The sequence below is a fragment of the Bos taurus genome, chromosome X (assembly GCF_002263795.3).
Source record: "Bos taurus isolate L1 Dominette 01449 registration number 42190680 breed Hereford chromosome X, ARS-UCD2.0, whole genome shotgun sequence".
NCBI lineage: Eukaryota > Metazoa > Chordata > Mammalia > Artiodactyla > Bovidae > Bos > Bos taurus.
The window spans coordinates 16,490,706-16,511,445 of record NC_037357.1 but is presented as its reverse complement, the minus strand read 5'-3'; the positions used below and the strand labels follow the sequence as shown (position 1 = coordinate 16,511,445).

At 43.9% G+C, this 20,740-nt stretch overlaps 1 protein-coding gene across 3 annotated transcripts in view; it reads left to right on the top strand.

Moving 5' to 3' along the window:
- The window catches only part of HS6ST2 (heparan sulfate 6-O-sulfotransferase 2), a 334,650-nt gene extending 315,128 nt beyond the window's left edge, over nucleotides 1-19,522 (top strand). For 2 of the 3 annotated variants that reach the window (XM_024988000.2, XM_059883411.1), the window contains one exon: nucleotides 16,150-19,522. In XM_024988000.2, the coding sequence (XP_024843768.1) occupies nucleotides 16,150-17,047 (898 nt within the window). In that variant the 3' untranslated portion in view covers nucleotides 17,048-19,522. The remainder of the gene's footprint in view (nucleotides 1-16,149) is intronic. The other variant, NM_001206635.1, reaches the window with a different exon arrangement.
- Nucleotides 19,523-20,740: the final 1,218 nt, after the last annotated feature.

Here is a 20,740-nt window from a genome sequence, read left to right as displayed (position 1 = left end):
TGATGCCATCCAACCGTCTCTTCCTCTGTTGTCCCCTTCTCCTCCTGCCCTCAATTTTTCCCAGCATCAGGGTCTTTTCAAATGAGTCAGCCCTTCGCATCAGGTGGCCAAAGTACTGGAGTTTCAGCTTCAACATCAGTCCTTCCAATGAACACCCAGGACTGATCTCCTTTAGGATGGACTGGCTGGATCTCCTTGCAGTCCAAGGGACTCTCAGGAGTCTTCTCCAACACCACAGTTCAAAAGCATCAATTCTCCGGCACTCGGCTTTCTTTGTAGTCCAACTCTCACGTCCATACATGACTACTAGAAAAACCATAGCCTTGACTAGACAGACCTTTGTTGACAAAGTAATGTCTCTGCTTTTTAATATGCTATCTAGGTTGGTCATAACTGTCCTTCCCAGGAGTAAGTGTCTTTTAATTTCATGGCTGCAATCACCATCTGCAGTGATTTTGGAGCCCAGAAAAATAAAGTCTGACACTATTTACCCATCCATTTGCCATGAAGTGATGGAACCAGATGCCATGATCTTAGTTTTCTGAATGTTGAGCTTAAAGCCAACATTTTCACTCTCCTCTTTCACTTTCATCAAGAGGCTCTTTACTTCTTCCCTTTCTGCCATAAGGGTGGTGTCATCTGCATATCTGAGGCTATTGATATTTCTCCTGGCAATCTTGATTCCAGCTTGTGCTTCTTCCAGCCCAGCATTTCTCATGATGTACTCTGCATAGAAGTTAAATAAGCAGGGTGACAATATACAGGTTTGATGTACTCCTTTTCCAATTTGGAACCAGTCTGTTGTTCCTTGTCCAATTCTAACTGTTACTTTCTGACCTGCATACAGGTTTCTTAAGAGGCAGGTCAGGTGGTCTGGTATTCCCATCTCTTTAAGAATTTTCCACAATTTATTGTGATCCACACAGTCAAAGGCTTTGGCATAGTCAAAAAGCAGACATAGATGTTTTTTCTGGAACTCTCTTGCTTTTTCCATGATCCAGAGGATGTTGGCAATTTGATCTCTGGTTCCTCTGCCTTTTCTAAAGCCAGCTTGAACATCGGGAAGTTCACAGTTCATGTATTGCTGAAGCCTGGCTTGGGAAATTTTGAGCATTACTTTACTAGCGTGTGAGATGAGTGCAATTGTGTGGTAGTTTGAGCATTCTTTGGCATTGCCTTTCTTTGGGATTGGAATGAAAACTGACCTTTTCCAGTCCTGTGGCCACTGCTGAGTTTTCCAAATTTGCTGACATATTGAGTGCAGCACTTTCACAGCATCATCTTTTAGGATTTGAAATAGCTCAACTGGAATTCCATCACCTCCACTAGCTTTGTTCGTAGCGATGCTTCTTAAGGCCCATTTGACTTCACATTTCAGGATGTCTGGCTCTAGGTCAGTGATCACACCATCGTGATTATCTGGGTCATGAAGATGTTTTTTGTACAGTTCTTCTGTATACTCTTGCCACCTCTTCTTAATATCTTCTGCTTCTGTTAGGTCCCTACCATTTCTGTCCTTTATCGAGCCCATCTTTGCATGAAATATTCCCTTGGTATCTCTAATTTTCTTGAAGAGATCTCTAGTCTTACCCATTCTATTGTTTTCCTCTATTTCTTTGCATTAAGTGCTGAGGAAGGCTTTCTTATCTCTCCTTGCTATTCTTTGGAACTCTGCATTCAGATATTTATATCTTTCCTTTTCTCCTTTGCTTTTCACTTCTCTTCTTTTCACAGCTATTTGTAAGGCCTCCCCAGACAGCCATTTTGCCTTTTTGCATTTCTTTTCCATGGGGATGGTCTTGATCCCTGTCTCCTATACAGTGTCATGAACCTCCATCCATAGCTCATCAGGCACTCTATCAGATCTAGTCCTTTAAATCTATTTCTCACTTCCACTGTATAATCATAAGGGATTTGATTTAGGTCATACCTGAATGGTCTAGTGGTTTTCCCTACTTTCTTCAATTTAAGTCTGAATTTGGCAATAAGGAGTTCATGATCTGAGCCACAGTCAGCTCCTGGTCTTGTTTTTGCTGACTGTATAGAGTTTCTCCATCTTTGGCTGCAAAGAATATAATCAATCAGATTTCAGTGTTGACCATCTGGCGATGTCCATGTGTAGAGTCTTCTCTTGTGTTGTTGGAAGAGGGTGTTTACTATGACCAGTGCGTTCTCTTGGCAGAACTCTATTAGCCTTTGCCCTGCTTCATTCTGTATTCCAAGGCCAAATATGCCTGTTACTCCGGGTGTTTCTTGACTTCCTACTTTGGCATTCCAGTCCCCTATAATGAAAAGGACATCTTTTTTGGGTATTAGTTCTAAAAGGTCTTGTAGGTCTTCATAGAACCATTCAACTTTAGCTTCTTCAGCGTTACTGGTTGGAGCATAGACTTAGATTACCGTGATATTGAATGGCTTGCCTTGGAAATGAACAGAGTGGGGGATTAGCGAGTTATTTTTCCATTTTCCATGTTATCATTGTGGGGAAACCAGGCTGTGCCCGGTGCTATACACGATGCTCATTTCCACACACATACAGCCCAGGCATGTTATCCAGTAATTGTGACTTTTGCAACCTGAATACCTGCAGGAAAAAAAAAAAAAAATGCTCCCCGGGGGAATGGAGGCACAACTCAGCCAACCCTGGAAATTCTGAATGGCTCCCATTCTTCACAGTTTAAATGGTAAACGAGGTCTGTTTCCGCCACAAAAGCCAGGGTTTGCACTTTGTCTCTCTCAGCACCTAACAACAATATTAGAGCTCATTAAAATCAACCCAGGACTCAAGAAGGGGCAGCCTTCATAGAGGGGAAAACTTTTCCCTTGTGCTGTTCTGGAAAATACCACAATGCTGAGCGCAGACATTTATCTAGACTAGTTTTCCTCTAACAATTTCCCCCACGCGCACCCAAGGTGCCTGCCTCCTAGACAGCACATGGCCAGCGGCCCAGCTGAACCAGTGCAGCTGTCTGCAGCCTGCTGAAAAGAACCTTAAATGCTCTTTATTGACTGCCCGCCATCTGCAGAAGGCCTGTTACTTGGTTCCATGTCTTTGGGGGAGTCCCTGAAGAAAGGATCCCGTGGGCCTCCAGATTTCCCACAATCTGGAGAAGGCAAGGGAGCCACCTCTCTGGTTTCCTTATCTGTGTAATGGGACGTGGGGGCGAGAATGGTGGTCCGCTACACCCCACCCTTGGCCCCCACCTCTGCCATGCTCAGCTCCCCTCCCTAAGGCTCTATTGGGGGCCCACAAAAACCTTAGAAGCAGTCCTTCCTTTCACATCCTGGCATATCCAACTCCCTCCTCTTCCTGAGACTTCCTACTCTGGCCAGGGCCCTTGTGCCCTTGGCCTGTAGCTCCTCAGGCTGTGCTCAGGTCTAAGTAGGGGTGGATGACTCAGTGAGAACACACAGCTGCAGGCTCAGACATGCTTGGCCAAAGACCAAATGGGGCACCATCAGCCAGGGCAGCGGGCAAGCATTTGAGCTTAGGAATCACACAGACCCGACAGACAGTCATTAGCTAGCTTTGTGATTTTTAGGAAGGTTGAATAACATCTTTTGGCTGAATACCCATGTCTGTAGAGCAAAAACAGTAACAATAATAGGAACTAACATTTGTTAACTGCTGGGTTCCAAGCTCAGTTCCAAGAACTTTATATATAACAGTCATGTTATCTTCATTGAGACCCACGACAAGAGATACCAAGGATGCTTATCCAGAGAGCAAGACCTTAACCATGGTGGTCCCAGTGGCAGCAATTAGACATTTCCTCTGGCTTCCTTCTGTCTGTCCCCTGGGTGAAGTTTACCCCTTTTCGCCTCTGCCTGCTCTCTTTGGAGAAAGGAAGAAAACCAACTCCTCTCTCTGGCTGCCTCAGATGCCACCCCTTGAGGGATGACAATTTGCCAGAAGATGCCACATAGAAATACTCCAGAAGCTGAGAAGTACCATGTGGAGAGGGAGGAGTCCCTGGAAGGGAAGGCAGGAAGCATGAGTTGATTAATCAGTGGCAGAACTAGTCTCTATGGGACATGGATGGATCATGCCCTTCAAGAGGCCCCTCATCTCCACACTGGAAGGGGTTTTCTCTAAAAGTTCTTTCCACCTCAGAACCACACTGAGTACTGATGATCCGAGACTCACGGAGTAATTTTAGAACACACAGAAAATTCAGAGGGCAGGGTAAGCAGCAAAACTTTTCATGCTGCCAAGCAGTTGAGTTGGTGAAGGCAGGTAACTACGGGTCATAAAGCTTGGAATTTCACATCTTGTTAAAAATCTCAGCCTTCTCACTGTTTACAAAAGTCCTTAGATTTATGTACTTTGGAGCCTACTGGGCTTTGGGAAGGAGAGGAACTAGATTTCCTTTAAAAAGAAGTAAACATCACCAGGACTGTGGTGATGAGTTCTGTGTGAAGTACTGTGAAGAGTTCCACGTTGGGTTCAAATTTACAGACATTAGAAATCTCCTTCCCTTTCACCAAATAAGAAACCATCATTTTCCTGCCTTGTAAAAGGCAGGAAAGAATAATGGCATTGCAAATCATCTTTCTTTTTAAGAAAAATCTATTTGTGCCTTGTTGAATGTTTCCCCACAGTACGCACAGGCTAACTTTTGGTTAACCAGGGGTGGGGGGGCATCAGTTAATTAAGGCATTGATCAAGGTATTACTTTACGCACACACAACTGCTCCTTCCTTCGGGTGAGGTGTGAAGAACAGCAGAAAACCCCTGGCCAGGAGAACTGGATGGCTTATTTGGAGGGGTGTGAGACCTTCAGCCTATTCTAAATTAGCTTTGTGTCCCAGAGATACTTTTCCTGGAGTGCTTGTGTACTGCTAAGTACTCTTAAGTCAAGCCATTCAAGGAGCCAGTGAAAGTCTTGGCTGTCTTATAGATCAGTGGGCTCCCAAGGATGGGTCCTGTTTTCCACCTCTCTTGCATTGCCCAGCATCAATTGGTCACAGCATCAGCTTAAAGGGGGAAAAGGAGAGACATTCAGCATCCAGTGTAGTGAAGACAATCAAGTGATTGGAAGTAATCCACTTTATGTGACTATAAAGGCTCACATTTCTCACTAGACCAAACATGACTGCTAAGCCACAAGAATGGTTTGACAAATGCACCAAAGACAACACATCTAAATGAGCATCCACCCACTTCAAAGTTGTCCTGTCTTCAAGTCCCACACTTCTTACATGAGTCTGCTGCCACGGCTGCTCATAGCCTTTAAGGAACTCCTCTTTGGGGACTGCTGGTATATGAGTCACTCAAGAAAAGCAGTTAAAATGGCAATCCTAGGGCTTGGGGGATCCGGTCCCATCGGAGGGGATTGCCTTTGAATCAATTAACTATACTTGTGTTTCATCTACGCTCACATATTAAAGTTGTTTGATCTGTAAGCCATCCTCCTTGTCTTGACCTAGTCATTTACATGCAATGGGAGGTTCCGTGCAGTTGGTTTCAACATCATCAACCAAGGAAGGAGACCAGACCTTCCGCATTAATGACTCAATGTCACGCAGAGCCCCACTCTGAAGTCTACTTAGGACCACCAACCACAGTTCTTATTTCTGTACCACTAATCCTTACTCCATGAACAAGATGTGCAAAAGCTGAACTTTAAAATACAGAACTAAGCTACAGGTGTAACAAAATGTTCAGTCCTATTGATTTGGGCTAAGAATTTGTTTCCTTTCTTAAATTAACTTTTTATTGATCGCTCCTATGACCTTAACTTGTACAATTTTAGTGGTCTCCTTCCATTAAAAAAAAATGGCTTTTATATTTATTTCCCCTTTGAGTGATGCAAGAAGAAACTTATTGTGGCTTTTTGTGAACCAGTGGCCTTAAAGGAAATTTAAACGTTTACAGCATAATCTTCATAAATTTGCTCAGGCCAAGTTCTCTGGGCTTTCCCTGGACAGCAGTGGGCTTCCTTAGGCTTGTTTTGGCATGCTTTTGTCTCTTGGGGTCACTTGTCCACACTCTGGGGACCCCTGGGATCTCTGAGGGACTTTTGATGTCTGAAGCCACATGCCTAGGACAGTGGTTCTCAAGCACACACGTGCATCAGAATTTCCCACAGTGTCCGACTCTTTGAGACCTCATGGACTATACTTTTTTGTCGTGGAATTCTCCAGGACAAAATACTGGAGTGGGTAGCCTTTCCCTCCTCCAGGGATCTTCCTGACCCAGGGATCGAACCCAGGTCTCCTGCACTGCAGGCGGATTCTTTACCAGCTGAGCCACAAGAGAAGCCCAAGAACACTGGAGTGGGTAGACTATCACTTTTCCAGTGGATCTTCCCAACCCAGGGAATCAAACCAGGGTCTCCTGCATTGCAGGTGGATTCTTTACCAACTGAGCTATCAGGAAAGCCCAGGGAGCTAGCAGGGAATTTCCCAGAGAGCTTGTTAAAACAGATTGCCGGGCTCCAGCCCTTGTGTTTCTGCTTCAGTGGTTTGACCCAAGAATGTGCATTTCTGATAATTTATGAAGTTATGCTGACGCTGCTAATTCCGGGCCATGATGTGAGAACCACATCCTTAGCTTGTTCATAGAAGCCCTGGGTTTGTGTCCCAGTAGTAGGATGGGGAGAATATATGTTCTACAGTCAAAAAGAAACTGGTTCATACCTGAGCAATCCTATTTGATTGATGCTGAAGCTGAAGCTTCAATACTTTGGCCACCTGATGCGAAGAGCTGACTCATTAGAAAAGACCTTGATGCTGGGAAAGATTGAGGGCAGAAGAAGGAGGTGACAGAAGATGAGATGGTTGGATGTCATCATTCACTCAATGGACATGAGTTTGAGCAAACTCCAGGAGATAGTGAAGGACAGGGAAGCCTGGTGTGTTGCCGTCCATGGGGTCGCAAAGAGTCGGACATGACTCAGCGGCTAAACAAGAACAGCATCTTAACTTGTGGCAAGGCACTGGGTCAAATCACATTCTCTGTTAGTCTCAGCTTCTTCATCTTCAGAATGGGAATAACTATATCTGACTCACAGTATTGTTGGGAGCTGATGTGTAAGTTAATGTGTAAGTGTGAAAGTGAAAGTGTTAGTCCTCAGTCGTGTCCAACTTTTTGCAACCCCCTGGACTGTACCCCACCAGGCTCCTCTGTCCATGGGATTCTCCAAGCAAGAATATCAGAGTGGGTTGCCATGCCATCCTCCAGGGGATATTCCTGACCCAGGGATCGAACCTGGGCCTCCTGCATTGCAGGCAGATTCTTTACTATCTGAACCACAGGTTTAAGTTCCAGACACCAATGCCCCCAGCTCCTCGCTGTGCAACTAGTTGGCATAAGGAAATGCCCTCTCTTTGCAGCCAAAAGCCTCCCCTTTTTAAGGATTACTGGTCTGTTCTGGGCATGGTTTATTATACCATCCTAGGTAATCAATAGACACAAAGACAGGAACTACTAAAAATATATGCCTTCAGCCCAGGAATATTCCTTGCAGTTAGATTGATTCCCAAGAACCACTGGCCATTTGTGACTTGTGGGCAAATCTTTGCTGCCAAGGCCTTGAATTCTTTACGTCTAAAGTGAAGACATTGATTTAGATGATTTGCCATCTCAAAAGTTTCTTCTTGCTCTGCCAAATCTCAAAATCTGTGACTTAGAACTTGGGTACTTATTTCAGGATAATCTGTTTCAGTGATCATGAAAACTGTATGGTTCTCATTCTATCCATTTCAGTTCAGTCGCTTAGTCGTGCCCAACTGTTTGTGACCCCATAGACTGCAGCATGCCAAGCCTCCCTGTCCATCGCTAACTCAGAGTCTACTCAAACTCATGTCCATTTAGTCGGTGATACCATCCATCTCTTCCTCTGTCGTCCCCTTCCCCTCCCACCTTCAATCTTTCCCAGTATCAGAGTCTTTTCCAATGAGTCAATTCTTCACATCAGGTGGCCAAAGTATTGGACTTTCAGCTTCAGCACCAGTCTTTCCAATGAATATTCAGGACTGATTTCCTTTAGGATGGACTGGTGGGATCTCCTTGCAGTCCAAGGGATTCTCAAGAGTCTTCTCCAACACCATAGTTCAAAAGCATCAATTCTTCGGTCCTCAGCTTTCTTCATAGTCCAACTCTCACATCCATACATGACCACTGGAAAAACCATAGCCTTGACTAGATGGACCTTTGTTGACAAAGTAATGTCTCTGCTTTTCAATATGCTGTCTAGGTTGGTCATAACTTTTCTTCCAAGGAGCAAGCGTCTTTTAATTTCATGGCTGCAGTCACCATCTGCAGTGATTTGGGATCCCCCCTCCAAAATCACTGCAGATGGTGACTGCAGCCATGAAATTAAAAGACGCTTGCTCCTTGGAAGAAAAGTTATGACCAACCTAGACAGCATATTGAAAAGCAGAGACATTACTTTGTCAACAAAGGTCCATCTAGTCAAGGCTATGGTTTTTCCAGTGTCATGTATGGATGTGCGAGTTGGACTGTGAAGAAAGCTGAGCGCCGAAGAATTGATTCTTTTGAACTGTGGTGTTGGAGAAGACTCTTGAGAGTCCCTTGGACTGCAAGGAGATCCAACCAGTCCATTCTAAAGGAGATCAGCCCTGGGTGTTCTTTGGAAGGAATGATGCTAAAGCTGAAACTGCAGTACTTTGGCCACCTCATGCGAAGAGTTGACTCATTGGAAAAGACTCTGATGCTGGGAGGGACTGGGGGCAGGAGGAGAAGGGGACGACAGATGGCTGGATGGCATCACCGACTCGATGGACGTGAGTTTGAGTGAACTCCAGGAGATGATGATGGACAGGGAGGCCTGGCGTGCTGCAATTCATGGTGTCTCAAAGAGTCGGACACGACTGAGCGACTGAACTGAACTGAACTGAAAAATAGTCTGTCACTGTATCCATTTACATACTCTTAATATCCTTAAACTTCCCACCCTTCTTTAAAATTGGACTACTACACAGAAAGTCAGTGACAAGTGCTAAATGTAACTAGATACCCTTCATAGCTAGAGCCCCTTAAAATGTTCCTGCTGCTGCTGCTAAGTCACTTCAGTCATGTCTGACTCTGTGTGACCCCATAGACGGCAGCCCACCAGGCTCCCCTGTCCCTGGGATTCTCCAGGCAAGAACACTGGAGTGGGTTGCCATTTCCCTCTCCAATGCATGAAAGTGAAAAATGAAAGTGAAGTCGCTCAGTCGTGTACGACTCTTCGCGACCCCATGGACTGCAGCCCACCAGGTTCCTCCGTCCATGGGATTTTCCAGGCAGGAGTACTGGAGTGGGGTGCCATTGCCTTCTCCGAAATGTTCCTACACAGGTGTAAAATGGTAGATCTGTTATTTAATACTGACATCTAGTGGCTTTTCTGTATCAAAGACGACGATAGGCATTTCTTGTGAGCTCACTGTAAGCTCTGCTGTTTCTGCTGCAGACATCCAATTAACAGTCTTTTACTAATCACTTATTTTATGTCAGACATTATTCCAGGCCCAGGGCGGGGGCTTATGTTAATAAATGCTACATGGTCCCTACCCTTCCAGAGCTCATAGTCTAATGGGGGAAGCAGACAAATCACTAGACAATCATAGCCCATTGTGCAGAATGTTACAATAGGAGAATACCGGCACAGTTGAAACAGGAATACCAGGGTAGGTAACTCTGCCCCGGAAGGTCAAGGAAAGGTTCATGGAGGAGGCAATCTTTGAGTTTAGTCTTGGAGGTTTCCAGGTGATCTACAAAAGACAGATTGGAGCCATTCCAAACAGTAGGCACTCCATATACAAAGGGAAAGGACCTGTAGGATCTTTGCCTGGAACCAATGTAGAACATTAAAATTACTTTTGCATACTTGGAACATAGAATATATAGCAGGGTTTGTCAGCCTTGGCACTGCTGATAATTGGTCACTAGCCTGCATTGTAGGATGCTTAGAAGCATTCCTAGACTCAACTCACTAAATGTCGGTAACACCTGCTCCCCAGTTGTGACAACCGAAATGTCTCCAGGTATTTCCAAATGTCTTAGGGTCAGGAAATGGAAGTGGGAGGGTTCGAATTACTCATGGTTGAGAAAGACTCGTGTCGAGGGAGCTTAATAGAGATCAGACTGAAGAGAAAGAAAGGTGGTTGTCAGGTGCCAGCCACAAGGCTGTGGGTCACAGTGGAGAGCTTGCACTTCATGTCACAACTGATAGGGAGCCATTAAGAGGTCTTAACTAGGGAGTGGTAGGTCAGATGTGTGTCATAGGAGAGTGTGGAATGGATGTCAGTCCGGGGACAGGGAGGTGGGCCAGGATACTGATTCAGTGATCAGGTAGAAAAGTGATGAGGGCCTGACCCCAGGCAGTGGTAGAAAGGATGGATTTGGGAGCTAATAAGAACTAGAGACTGTTACACAGGGTGAACTGAGTTCAGAAAGCGAAAGACAAATATCATATATTAACCCATATATGTGGAATCTAGGAAACTGGCATAGATGAAGTTATTTGCAAAGCAGAAATAGAGACGCAGATGTAGAGAACAAATGTATCGGTACCAAGCAGGGAAGGGCAGGTGGGATGAACTGGGAGGTTGGGATTGGCAGATATATACTACCATGTATAAAAACAGATAACTAAAAAGAACCTACTATATAGCACAGGGAACTCTACTCAGTGCTCTGTGATAACCTAAATGCGAAGGAAATTTAAAAAAGGGGGGGGATATGTGTATGCATATAGCTGATTCACTTTACTGTACAGCAGAAACTAACACAACATTGTAAAGCAACTACACTCTAATAAAAGTGTTTTAAAAAAAAAAAAGAACTAGAATCAGCAGGACTCGGGGAAAATTCAGACATTGAAGGTAAGCGAGAGAGAGGAGTCAAGGGTGGCCCCCGGATTTCTTTCCTGGGCCACTCTTTCTTTGGTTGCTGTTGTTTCCACATTTATTTACCAATGACAAGCAAAAGTTGGCCTGGACTTGCAGAGGATGGCAAATGTTTCACTATGTCCTGCCTGTCGAGGCCCCATGGTCGCATAGAGGCACCAAACAAGGGTCTTTAAATCAACATGGGTAACTGAGGGGGAGTCACGACTCTAAAGATGTGACACCTGGTCATCCTAATCAAGTGACATGTTTGGTCACAAGATATTTCTGTCCAATCCCTACTAACTGAAACAGGCTGAGTGTGATTTTTCTGTGGCCGAGATTGGCTCACTCGTTTAAAATTAAATCACAGCATTCAGCAGCACCCTTTGGGTTTATCAACCTGAAGGGGAGATTTCCAGCAGCTACCAGAGACCTGCTCTCGCCTGCATCTTGTTCTGTTTTGATCAATGCCTGGATGCAGGCATTGCCAGAAGACAAGAAGAAGATATGGTGAAGATATCAGGGGATATAATCAAAATCCAGATGCGTTTTGACAGCCTTAGACTGCCTCTACCAAGAAGAAATTAAACAGGGCCACAGACAAACTGCATCTGTTCAGGACAAAGCAGAGTGGGTTTTCAAATGACCTGCGTGTGAAACAATGAAAGAAGGTAGTTGACGGTGGGTCAGCAGTCTGCCAAAAGGGCTGATGTGATATGAGGCCACATTAAGAGAAACGGTGTCGAGAATGAGGGTGGTGATAGACTCCCTACTTGTTCCTTGTCAGACTCTGCCTAGAGGGCACATTCCAAATAACTGGAATATGTTCAGAGGCAAACAAAAGCATAGTGAGGGGACCTGAAGCAGTGGAGAGAATAGCTGGAAACTATATTTAACATAAAGAAGAGAAGCCACGGGGTTTCTGAAATGCTGTCTTCCAATACCTGAAGCCACACACGTGGAATTAACAAATGCTCCCTAAGTCAGTCCTCAAGGTCTGCAGCCATCATGTTTTGCTGACAACTCCACATCTTAAGCCCAGATCACTCTTTGAGGCTCTCTATCTGTCCATTCAGTCAGAGACCTGGGAGCCCTCCTTACCCCTCCTCCTCCCTCTCCCCTACATTCATTTTGTCCCTAAGTCTTGTTACTTCAACCCCGCCTCCAAATGCCTCCCTAGTCTGCCCTCTTTTCTTCTGTCTTGTTTTCTACAGTAACATCAACTCACTTCCCCAGTTCCACCACACACCATACACAGTGATCTTTCTAAAACACAGGCTTCATCGTATGACTCCCCTGCCTAAAACCCTCTAAAGGCCTCTCTGTTGTCTTCATAAATCTAAATCCTTTTTTTTCTTTTTTCTGGCTGAACCTAACAACTTGAGGGATCTTAGTCCCCTGACCAGGAACTGAACCCGGGCCCTAGGCAGTGAAAGTGCTGAGTCCTAACCACTGGACTGCCAGGAAATCCCAGAAGTCTCAATTCTTTAATGTGGCACCTGAGGCCTTTCACGACCCTGTCCATGGCCACTTCTCCATCCTCCATTCCTGCCACTAGCCAGTAACTCCCAGTAACTCCCAGTTAGAGGTTTCCTGTGCTCTTCCTCTGTACACAGCAGGCTAGTTTTATGCCTCTGTGCCTTTGCTCATTCTGACCTTTCTGTGTCATACTCCATTTCACTCTTCTTGCCTTATCTAATTCTTCCTTGTTTTTCAAAATAAAGTTACAGAAACCCTTCTATTACTAGGCTTGGCTGGGAATCACTGCAAGGTGCTTTCATGGTGCCTTGTGCCCACTCCAGTCATTAATAGCGCATGAGTTAGGGATGCTCCAGGCCCTGTGACTTATCTGTGGGCATCTCCAGGGCCTCTTCCTGAATCAACCCTGAATATTCACTGGAAGGACTGATGCTGAAGCTGAAGCTCCAATACTTTGGCCACAAAGACTAATCCAAGTGTGTCTTCATAAATTTTTTCCAAATAATCAGACTAACTGCCATGAAGCTGTGGCCTCAGGCCTAGCATGAAGTCTTAAGAGTTGATGCAAAGAGTTAACTCATTAGAAAAGACCCTGATGCTGGGAAAGATTGAAGGCAGGAGTAGAAGGGGAAGACAGAGGACGAGATGGTTGGATGGCATCACCGACTCAATGCACATGAGTTTGAGCAAGCTCCAGGAGATGGTGAGGGACAGGGAAGCCTAGCGTGCCATCGTCCATGGGGTCGCAAAGAGTCGGACATGACTTAGAAACTAAACACCAATAATCAGGCCCTTTTCCAGTGCCAGTCACACAGATGCTTGAGCAAACAAGCACAGCAAGAGTGCCACCTATGTTTCAGTGCTCCTTTGCCTCTCCACTCACTGTGCCATTGGCTTGGGCTTTCACACCCTCAGTTGCTCTGGGTGTGGCGGGGTCTTCTCTGACATTTCCCTGACAACCCCTCACTTAGAATAATGAGCATCCTCAATCCTTAGCCCTGTGAAACCTTCTAGGTGTTATCTGCAACTGCCTTTCCACCTCCAACACACTATGCCATTTGGAGGCCACTGGACATTCCTGGAGACCCACCTTTAGCTGATCTTCCTTTTCACCCAAGGATCATTTTCCGAGCAGCATCAGGTGTTTCTAATTGAGGCAGTCTGGCACCCTGGACCTATTTTCCCTGGAAGAAGAGGGCTGCTGGCAATCCCTGACTCTCCAGAGCTATTGGCATCTGAGTGAATGGTAGCTGTCATTACCAGCATGTGGATATGCACACGTGTAGACGCCTCCAATTTCTCTGCTGCTGTGATAATCCCACAGTGCAGAGACCCCGAGGCTGCCCACCTTGGACGGCCCTCCTTTCATACAGGCACTAGGAGAGACCTTCAGCTTGGAGGAGGGACACACCCGTACCATGAGAGGCTCTGTCAATATCCACCTTTGCATTCCTCGTCTGCTTCCTCTCTCTCTCCACGTGGGGATAGTGCTTACAAAACACTGGTTCAGACACTAACCCTGGTGGTTATGATCTATCTGTTCTGAAGGACAAGGGAGAGTTTTTAGGGAGCAGAGCCACAGGCATGCACAAGGGGTGCACTCTAGAATTTACCAGAAGATGTCACTGTTGGCTTAAATCAGTAAAACAAATGTGCGCTGGAGGACTGTCAGCTGAGCATGAAGGTGACTCCATCATGGGGCTTTTAAACACCCATTTATAATGCATGCCTGGAAAAGCTGGTTGAAAGACTAATCCAAGTGTGTCGGTGGTCTTCATAAATCTCTTTTTTTTCCAAATAATCAGACTAATTGCCATAAAGCTGTGGCCTCAGGCTTAGCATGAAGGCTTAATAAATCTGTACCAAAGGAGTGAATGAATGAATACCAAAGCAAGGAATAGAAGTTCGGACCCCATGGAAACAGCAGTCACCTTTGTTGGTCAAGGCTACTGAGGAAGAAAATCTGCTAGTTGTTAGCAGTGGGTCTTTACAAAAATGAATCTGAGTGGCTGCAGGCAGGCAAAAGAGTGAGGCCGGTCAACGTGGGTTTGCCACCCCTCCAGCCTCACTCCAGGATGCTTCTCTTGTATCCCATGCTTGTTTACTCCGCAATATCATAGAAGGTGATATTTTAAATTTTTTATGGTTTTTGCCAGTCACTTAGATTCTCCAGAGTTTTTACTATGATGAGGCATGACCTTACCAGTTCCCAACTCTCTCCTTCTTATTCCCCGGGATAGTTCATTAAAGAAGTAATTAAAGGAGTTACTGGGATTCTGCTTTGTGTCTGGTACAACATTGAAAAGGATGAGATGAGAGTTAAAGAAGAATATGTAGAGTTCTTGTCGCAGAAAACCTAAACAGAAATACAAACAAAAAATTGTGATTCAGTATCAAAAATATTTTAGCCAAAGTTAACGGTGCCAGTGTCACTGAAGAAGAGACGATGATTGGCAACAGGCGTGGGATAAATTATCTCGGAGGAGAGATCATACTTGGACTGGAAATTGCAGGATGTCTAGAATTTTCCAGTGAAAGAAGGAAGGTTACGCTAGGCAGAGGGAACACCATGAAGAGAAGAGAAGCACCCAGGATAGATCCCAGGGTGCCTGCATTGCTCAGAGCCCAAGACTTGGGAGGAATGTTTGTTCAGAGGACATCAGCCAGCAGACCTAGCCAGTCGGGTGCTTGACTTGGTTCCATCTGGCTCCTCACTCCTGGGTGCAGAAGCAGCATCCCTCAGGTGGGAAAGAATAAACTTCAGAAAAGCTACAAGCCATTCCCCAGGTTTCCTTTAAGAAATTAATGTTAATATTCAGTATTTTCATCTTCCTTCCACAATAGGCCCATCCATGACCTCATCTTTCATCCACTGAACGTGAATGGAAGCTCATTTCTTAATTAAAGTACAGCTGCAAAGTTGTTTTTCCCTTGATCACATCATAAGCCAGAATGCTTCTGCTGTGCATGCATGTGTGTGTGAATGCACCTGCTCTGTATGGGTGTGTGTGGGTGTGCGGTTTAAATGTTTACTAGTCTGCTATGTGAGCAAAGAACTCTTATCAGTTTGCAGCTTTAAAGTGAAGACAGTAACATAACAAAGCCTCCATACATGCTGACATCCGGGTGTCCTTTCAGTGGGTAAAGAAAAAGGGCATTTTGGAACTGATAGAGTTAACTTGCCTCTGCTGGGAATATTAGCACGTTGAGTGAAGGCTGAAACCGAGGTAGTAACTGATATATATGCCATTGGCAGCTACCATGTCTATTTCAGTCAGTAACTAACCACAGTGTTTATTTCTGGAGGCTCCGGTCTGCACTGCGTATCTTCACATTCCACTGCCATCACGTAGGAGCCATGATGTTATGACAGCACCCAGAATCAAAAGCATCATATCAGACACTCTTTCAACAAGGTTTTGTTAATAAGATATCCTGATTAGACTAGCTATTAGAAGAATGCTTTTGTGTATTTAGTGAGAAAGATTAGAACTTGAGTACTTGTCAACCTGTTATCACTTCAGTAAAATCATTCATTTCCATTGAGTCTCCATTTCATGATCAGTTAATGGGAGTTTGGGAGTGGGGAGTAGGAAATAAATGAGGTCATTGGGAGGACTTCGTCAGTAGCTGGAGAGAGAGAAACAGAGGGGGAAGGAGGAAGGGGGAGTGGCCTTTCCACCCGATGTATATGCTTTAAAAAGGAGCTCTCTGGACAGGCTAGTGGGCCTCCCTTCCTGACCAGTGAACATCACATATGCCATGCCCCTTCCCTGACTCCACCTATGTCAGCTACAGCCCTGACCACTGGCCTTTGTGCTTTGTCCACAGGAACTTCCACTATATCACCATCCTCCGAGACCCAGTGTCCCGGTACCTGAGTGAGTGGAGGCATGTCCAGAGAGGGGCAACATGGAAAGCGTCCCTCCACGTCTGCGATGGCAGGCCCCCAACTTCTGAAGAGCTGCCCAGCTGCTACACTGGAGACGACTGGTCTGGCTGCCCCCTGAAAGAGTTCATGGACTGTCCCTACAACCTAGCCAACAACCGCCAGGTGCGCATGCTGTCCGACCTCACACTCGTTGGCTGCTACAACCTGTCAGTCATGCCTGAAAAGCAGAGGAACAAGGTCCTCCTGGAAAGTGCCAAATCGAATCTGAAGCACATGGCATTCTTCGGCCTCACTGAGTTTCAGCGGAAGACCCAGTATCTGTTTGAGAAAACCTTCAACATGAACTTTATTTCTCCCTTTACCCAGTATAACACCACTAGGGCCTCTAGCGTAGAAATCAATGACGAACTCCAAAAACGTATTGAGGGACTGAATTTTCTGGATATGGAATTGTACAGCTATGCAAAAGATCTCTTTTTGCAAAGGTATCAGTTTATGAGGCAGAAGGAGCATCAGGAAGCTAGACGGAAGCGTCAGGAACAACGCAAATTTCTGAAGGGAAGGTTCCTTCAGACCCATTACCAGACCCAGAGTCAGGGCCAGAACCCAAATCCGAGTCAGAATCCGAGTCAGAACCCAAACCTGAATGCTAGTCAGAGTGGGACTCAGAATCTGTTTCAGAATCTGATTCAGAATCTGACTCAGAGCTCGGGTCAGAATCCAAGTCCAAAGGAGAACCAGGAAAGCCAGAAGCAGAATTCAGGCCAAGAGCAGAGCGATGGCAACACCAGCAATGGCACCCATGACTATATAGGCAGCGTAGAGAAATGGCGCTAAGTGGCTCCCAAAAGCTTTCACACACTTCTCCCAAAGCGCCAGTCAAAATAGGGCAAATCCTCAAACATGAGAGCGTCCAAACACATTCTGCTTCCTAAAGTTTGGAAGTTCAAAAAAGTTAAGATGTCGCCTTTACAGTTGCCTTTCAATTCAGTGTTCTACTGTGCGTGGGTAAAACAAATTTCAATATGTAATTAAATTGCCTTTTTTTTTTTTTTTTGGTTTGTTGGAGTATTTATAAAATCCAAAAGCCAAACCAGACTCACCAGAAATTGCTGTTTAGATATTTTAAGAAGTTCTTAAATTAGTCATAGGGACAAAGTGGAAACATAAAATGTGGCCATTTAACTTATGCCTAAGAAATGGACTTTACATTATTCATGACACACTGTTGAAACCCAATCTTGGAAGCAAACATTTTTTTCCAGGGGTAAGCATGAATATAACATAAAACAAACTAAACACAAAACTTCATTTTCTTCTGATTATAACCAAGAATCTATTTAAATAAAATAAGAACTGATGGTAGAGTTTACCAAATAGTAGAAAATGGAAAACTTCTCTCCCAAACATGAGTAGTTTTATGTAAAAATATTGGCTTTTGAGTAGAAAGGGACTCATCTTGTTATTTGAGATGTTTAAAATTTTAAACTTTTTCTACCTTCTGCTATTTAAAGGTTTTAAACAGGGTGTATCTCATACTAAACCAAACACTTTTTCCAAATGGAGTACCAATGTAAAGATCTAATTTCCAGACGATTTCTGGGCACTGTAATTTCAACAATTCTGGAATCTTTTTGGCGCTGCTTCTCATTCATTTTAAAGCTTCTCCGAGTTGTGCTCATTCCAAACTAACCCGTTTTAGAATCTCTCTTCATCATCTAAATGGTGTGTTGCTGAATTTATTGTGATATATAATCCTGGATTAAAGTCAGGACTTTCTTTCTATAGAATTGTCTTATCAATGTTTGTGTAGTGAGATCCTTATCAAGAAACTCTTGAACAGGATAGCGTGTCTTAAAATATTGCTGAAGTTAGTATTCTGTTCTTGATCAGATAGAATTGAACCTGAATGTGAATGAATCGTTATTTACTTTTTGTACATTTTTATTGTAATGTTTCCAGTTGGGCTGTCTCTTTCTAGCCCATTAGTTCTTTTTCATGTTGACAGAGTGTAGACAATTACTAGAGAAAAACAAGGTTGGAATAAGCACTAGGATAGCCAATGTTATTCAGTAACACCAAAAGCTTTACCTCGATACTTTGGGTGAGCCGTGTACCAGCTTTAGTTTTGAGAAAAGAAAAGGCAAAAGTATTCTGCAGTGAGGTTAAACATCAGAAGCATATGGGTTGAAGAAAGTGATTTGGTATTGGAAGTCTGTGCAAAAATACTTTCAGGGTATCAAGTTTGAATTGCACGGGCCAAAAAGAAGTATATAACCCACTGTGCTAGCAAACATCCTGATTCTGGGCAGCTTCCATATTACGGGTTGTGCTATCCTTTCGTAAGGACTTACACTAAGCCTCTGGCTGTAAAGCAGAAAGGCAACTGCAAGTGGCTTTTATGTTTTCATGAGGGACATGCTTAGAAATGTGACCATAAAGTCACATCTTGTACAATCTGCTCATTTGCATGATCTAGTTTCATCTGTAATAATAAGGCCACAAACTGGACAAGAAGCTGAGTACTTGGGTTAAAAAATGTTTTTGACTCTGCGCTTGTATCAGTAGATCTAAATTTTGTTTTGCCTGACAGTATCGCAGTCCTGGGAATCTGAGAACTGGAAAACTGAAAGGAAAAAAATTTTCAAAATCCAAAATACCTTAAAGTCAAACTGTTTTAGAGTGAAACTATTTTGTGTACTTTGTGTTTTTAAACTAATGATTCTGTAGATCACTGTGGTATTTCAGTTTCATTTTGTTTTAATGGATGATGTTTGCTCTTAAAGCTGATAGGTACTGTTGGAAAGAAGGATGAAGCCCGAGCCAGTGGAAAAGCTTGTTACAGAAAAAAATATTTTGTGTTATTGCTGTGGTGTGCATGGTTTGCAGAGATTAAGTGCAGTTTCTCGGTCTATACTGATTTATTGTATATAGGGGATGTTATAAATATACATTTTGGTCATCATCATGTAAATCCCATGACTTCAACTGTAAACATCTGTCCAATGATGTAGCTTTACAAACCATTTACTGATTTTGTGTAATTTAACAATAGATATAAAATAAAGTTTAAATTACAGATGCTGGGTTATTTCATGATTTCAAAGTTTGCAGCCACTAGACATCATGACATCACAGAGAGAATTCTCTTTTTCCAAGGAGTTTCTTATTTTCCTCTTGGCCACCAGATATGGAGATGAGATGAGCCACTTGAATGTAGCATGTGCCAATGACCTTAACCTTGGGGACTTCCCTCTGAGGGTTCAGACTGTATTCTCGTTTGAATAAAACAAAGTTATCCATGAAAGACAAGTTGGCTATGTGTTTTAGTGAGCTCTGGTTGCTATACCAAAATACCGTAAACTGGATGGCCTGTCAACAATGGAAACTTACTTTCTACAGTTCTGGAAGCCAAAAGTCTGAGATCAGGTGGCCAGTATGGTTGGGTTCTGATGAGGGCTCTCTTCCCAGTTTCAGAAGTCTGTCTTCTGGCTGTGTCCTCGTATCAAAGGAAGTAGCTAGCTAATTCTCTGGGTTTTTCTTATAAGGGCACTAGTCCCATTCATGAGAGCTCCCATGGATCACCTCCCAAAGGCCACACCTCCTAATAACATCACGGTGGGATTAGAGTTTCAACACATGAATTTGGTGGGGACATTCCATCCCTTATGATATGCAAATGAAGTATGTGAGTGTTTTAATTTAAAATTATTCAACGAAATACTTGCACATTTAAAAGTATGTGGGAAAGAAAAATAATACTTTTTTATTTTTTATCTATCCCTTCTTTCTGGGATATAGGTTAAAGGCGAGCATTAAAGTATTGGCTTTGAAAGTTATGAAGACAATGTCTTCTAATTATATTCAATGTACGTATTTTTTTTTTATTTGTGGTTATGACTATGGATGGGGATGATTTGTTCTTGTCTTTTTCAAAAGAGAATTTAGATGCCAGATCATGGGATTAGAGGGAAGAAAGCTACAGAATTTGAGGAGTTTAACTATACTCAGCCTATCCAACTATTCATACTTACAAAATTCTGCCCATCAAGTGTTCACTGAGCAATAATTGGGTGGTCAAAGTTCCTGATTGCCAGAGGGCCCCATGATCTCCTCTTGGGAGGAACTGTGAACAGGAATATAGAGCTCAAGTATTGCTCAGTAGTGTCTGACTCTTCAACCCCAGGGACTGTAGCCCTCCAGACTCAAGAACTTGAAATATTTAGGAAATAAAAATTTTTTCTCTTTACCCTCCAGGAGGATATTCTTGGAGAGTACTTGCTGAAATGGGGAAAATATTGAAAACCTGCACTCTGCTTCTGGGCACAGAGACTGAGGAAAGGGGCTTCTGAGGTAGCCCAGAGAGGAGCTCTAATGAAGAAATAACTAACTGGCCCAGTTTCTAAGGACTTAGGATTCTCAATAGGAGTTATAGCAAAGTAAAACCAAGGCTGTCTTTGAGAGGTGGGAGATCTAAAGAACTGTTACATGGGCACAGATGATTTTGTTTCATGGGGTAAGGAATTGGAA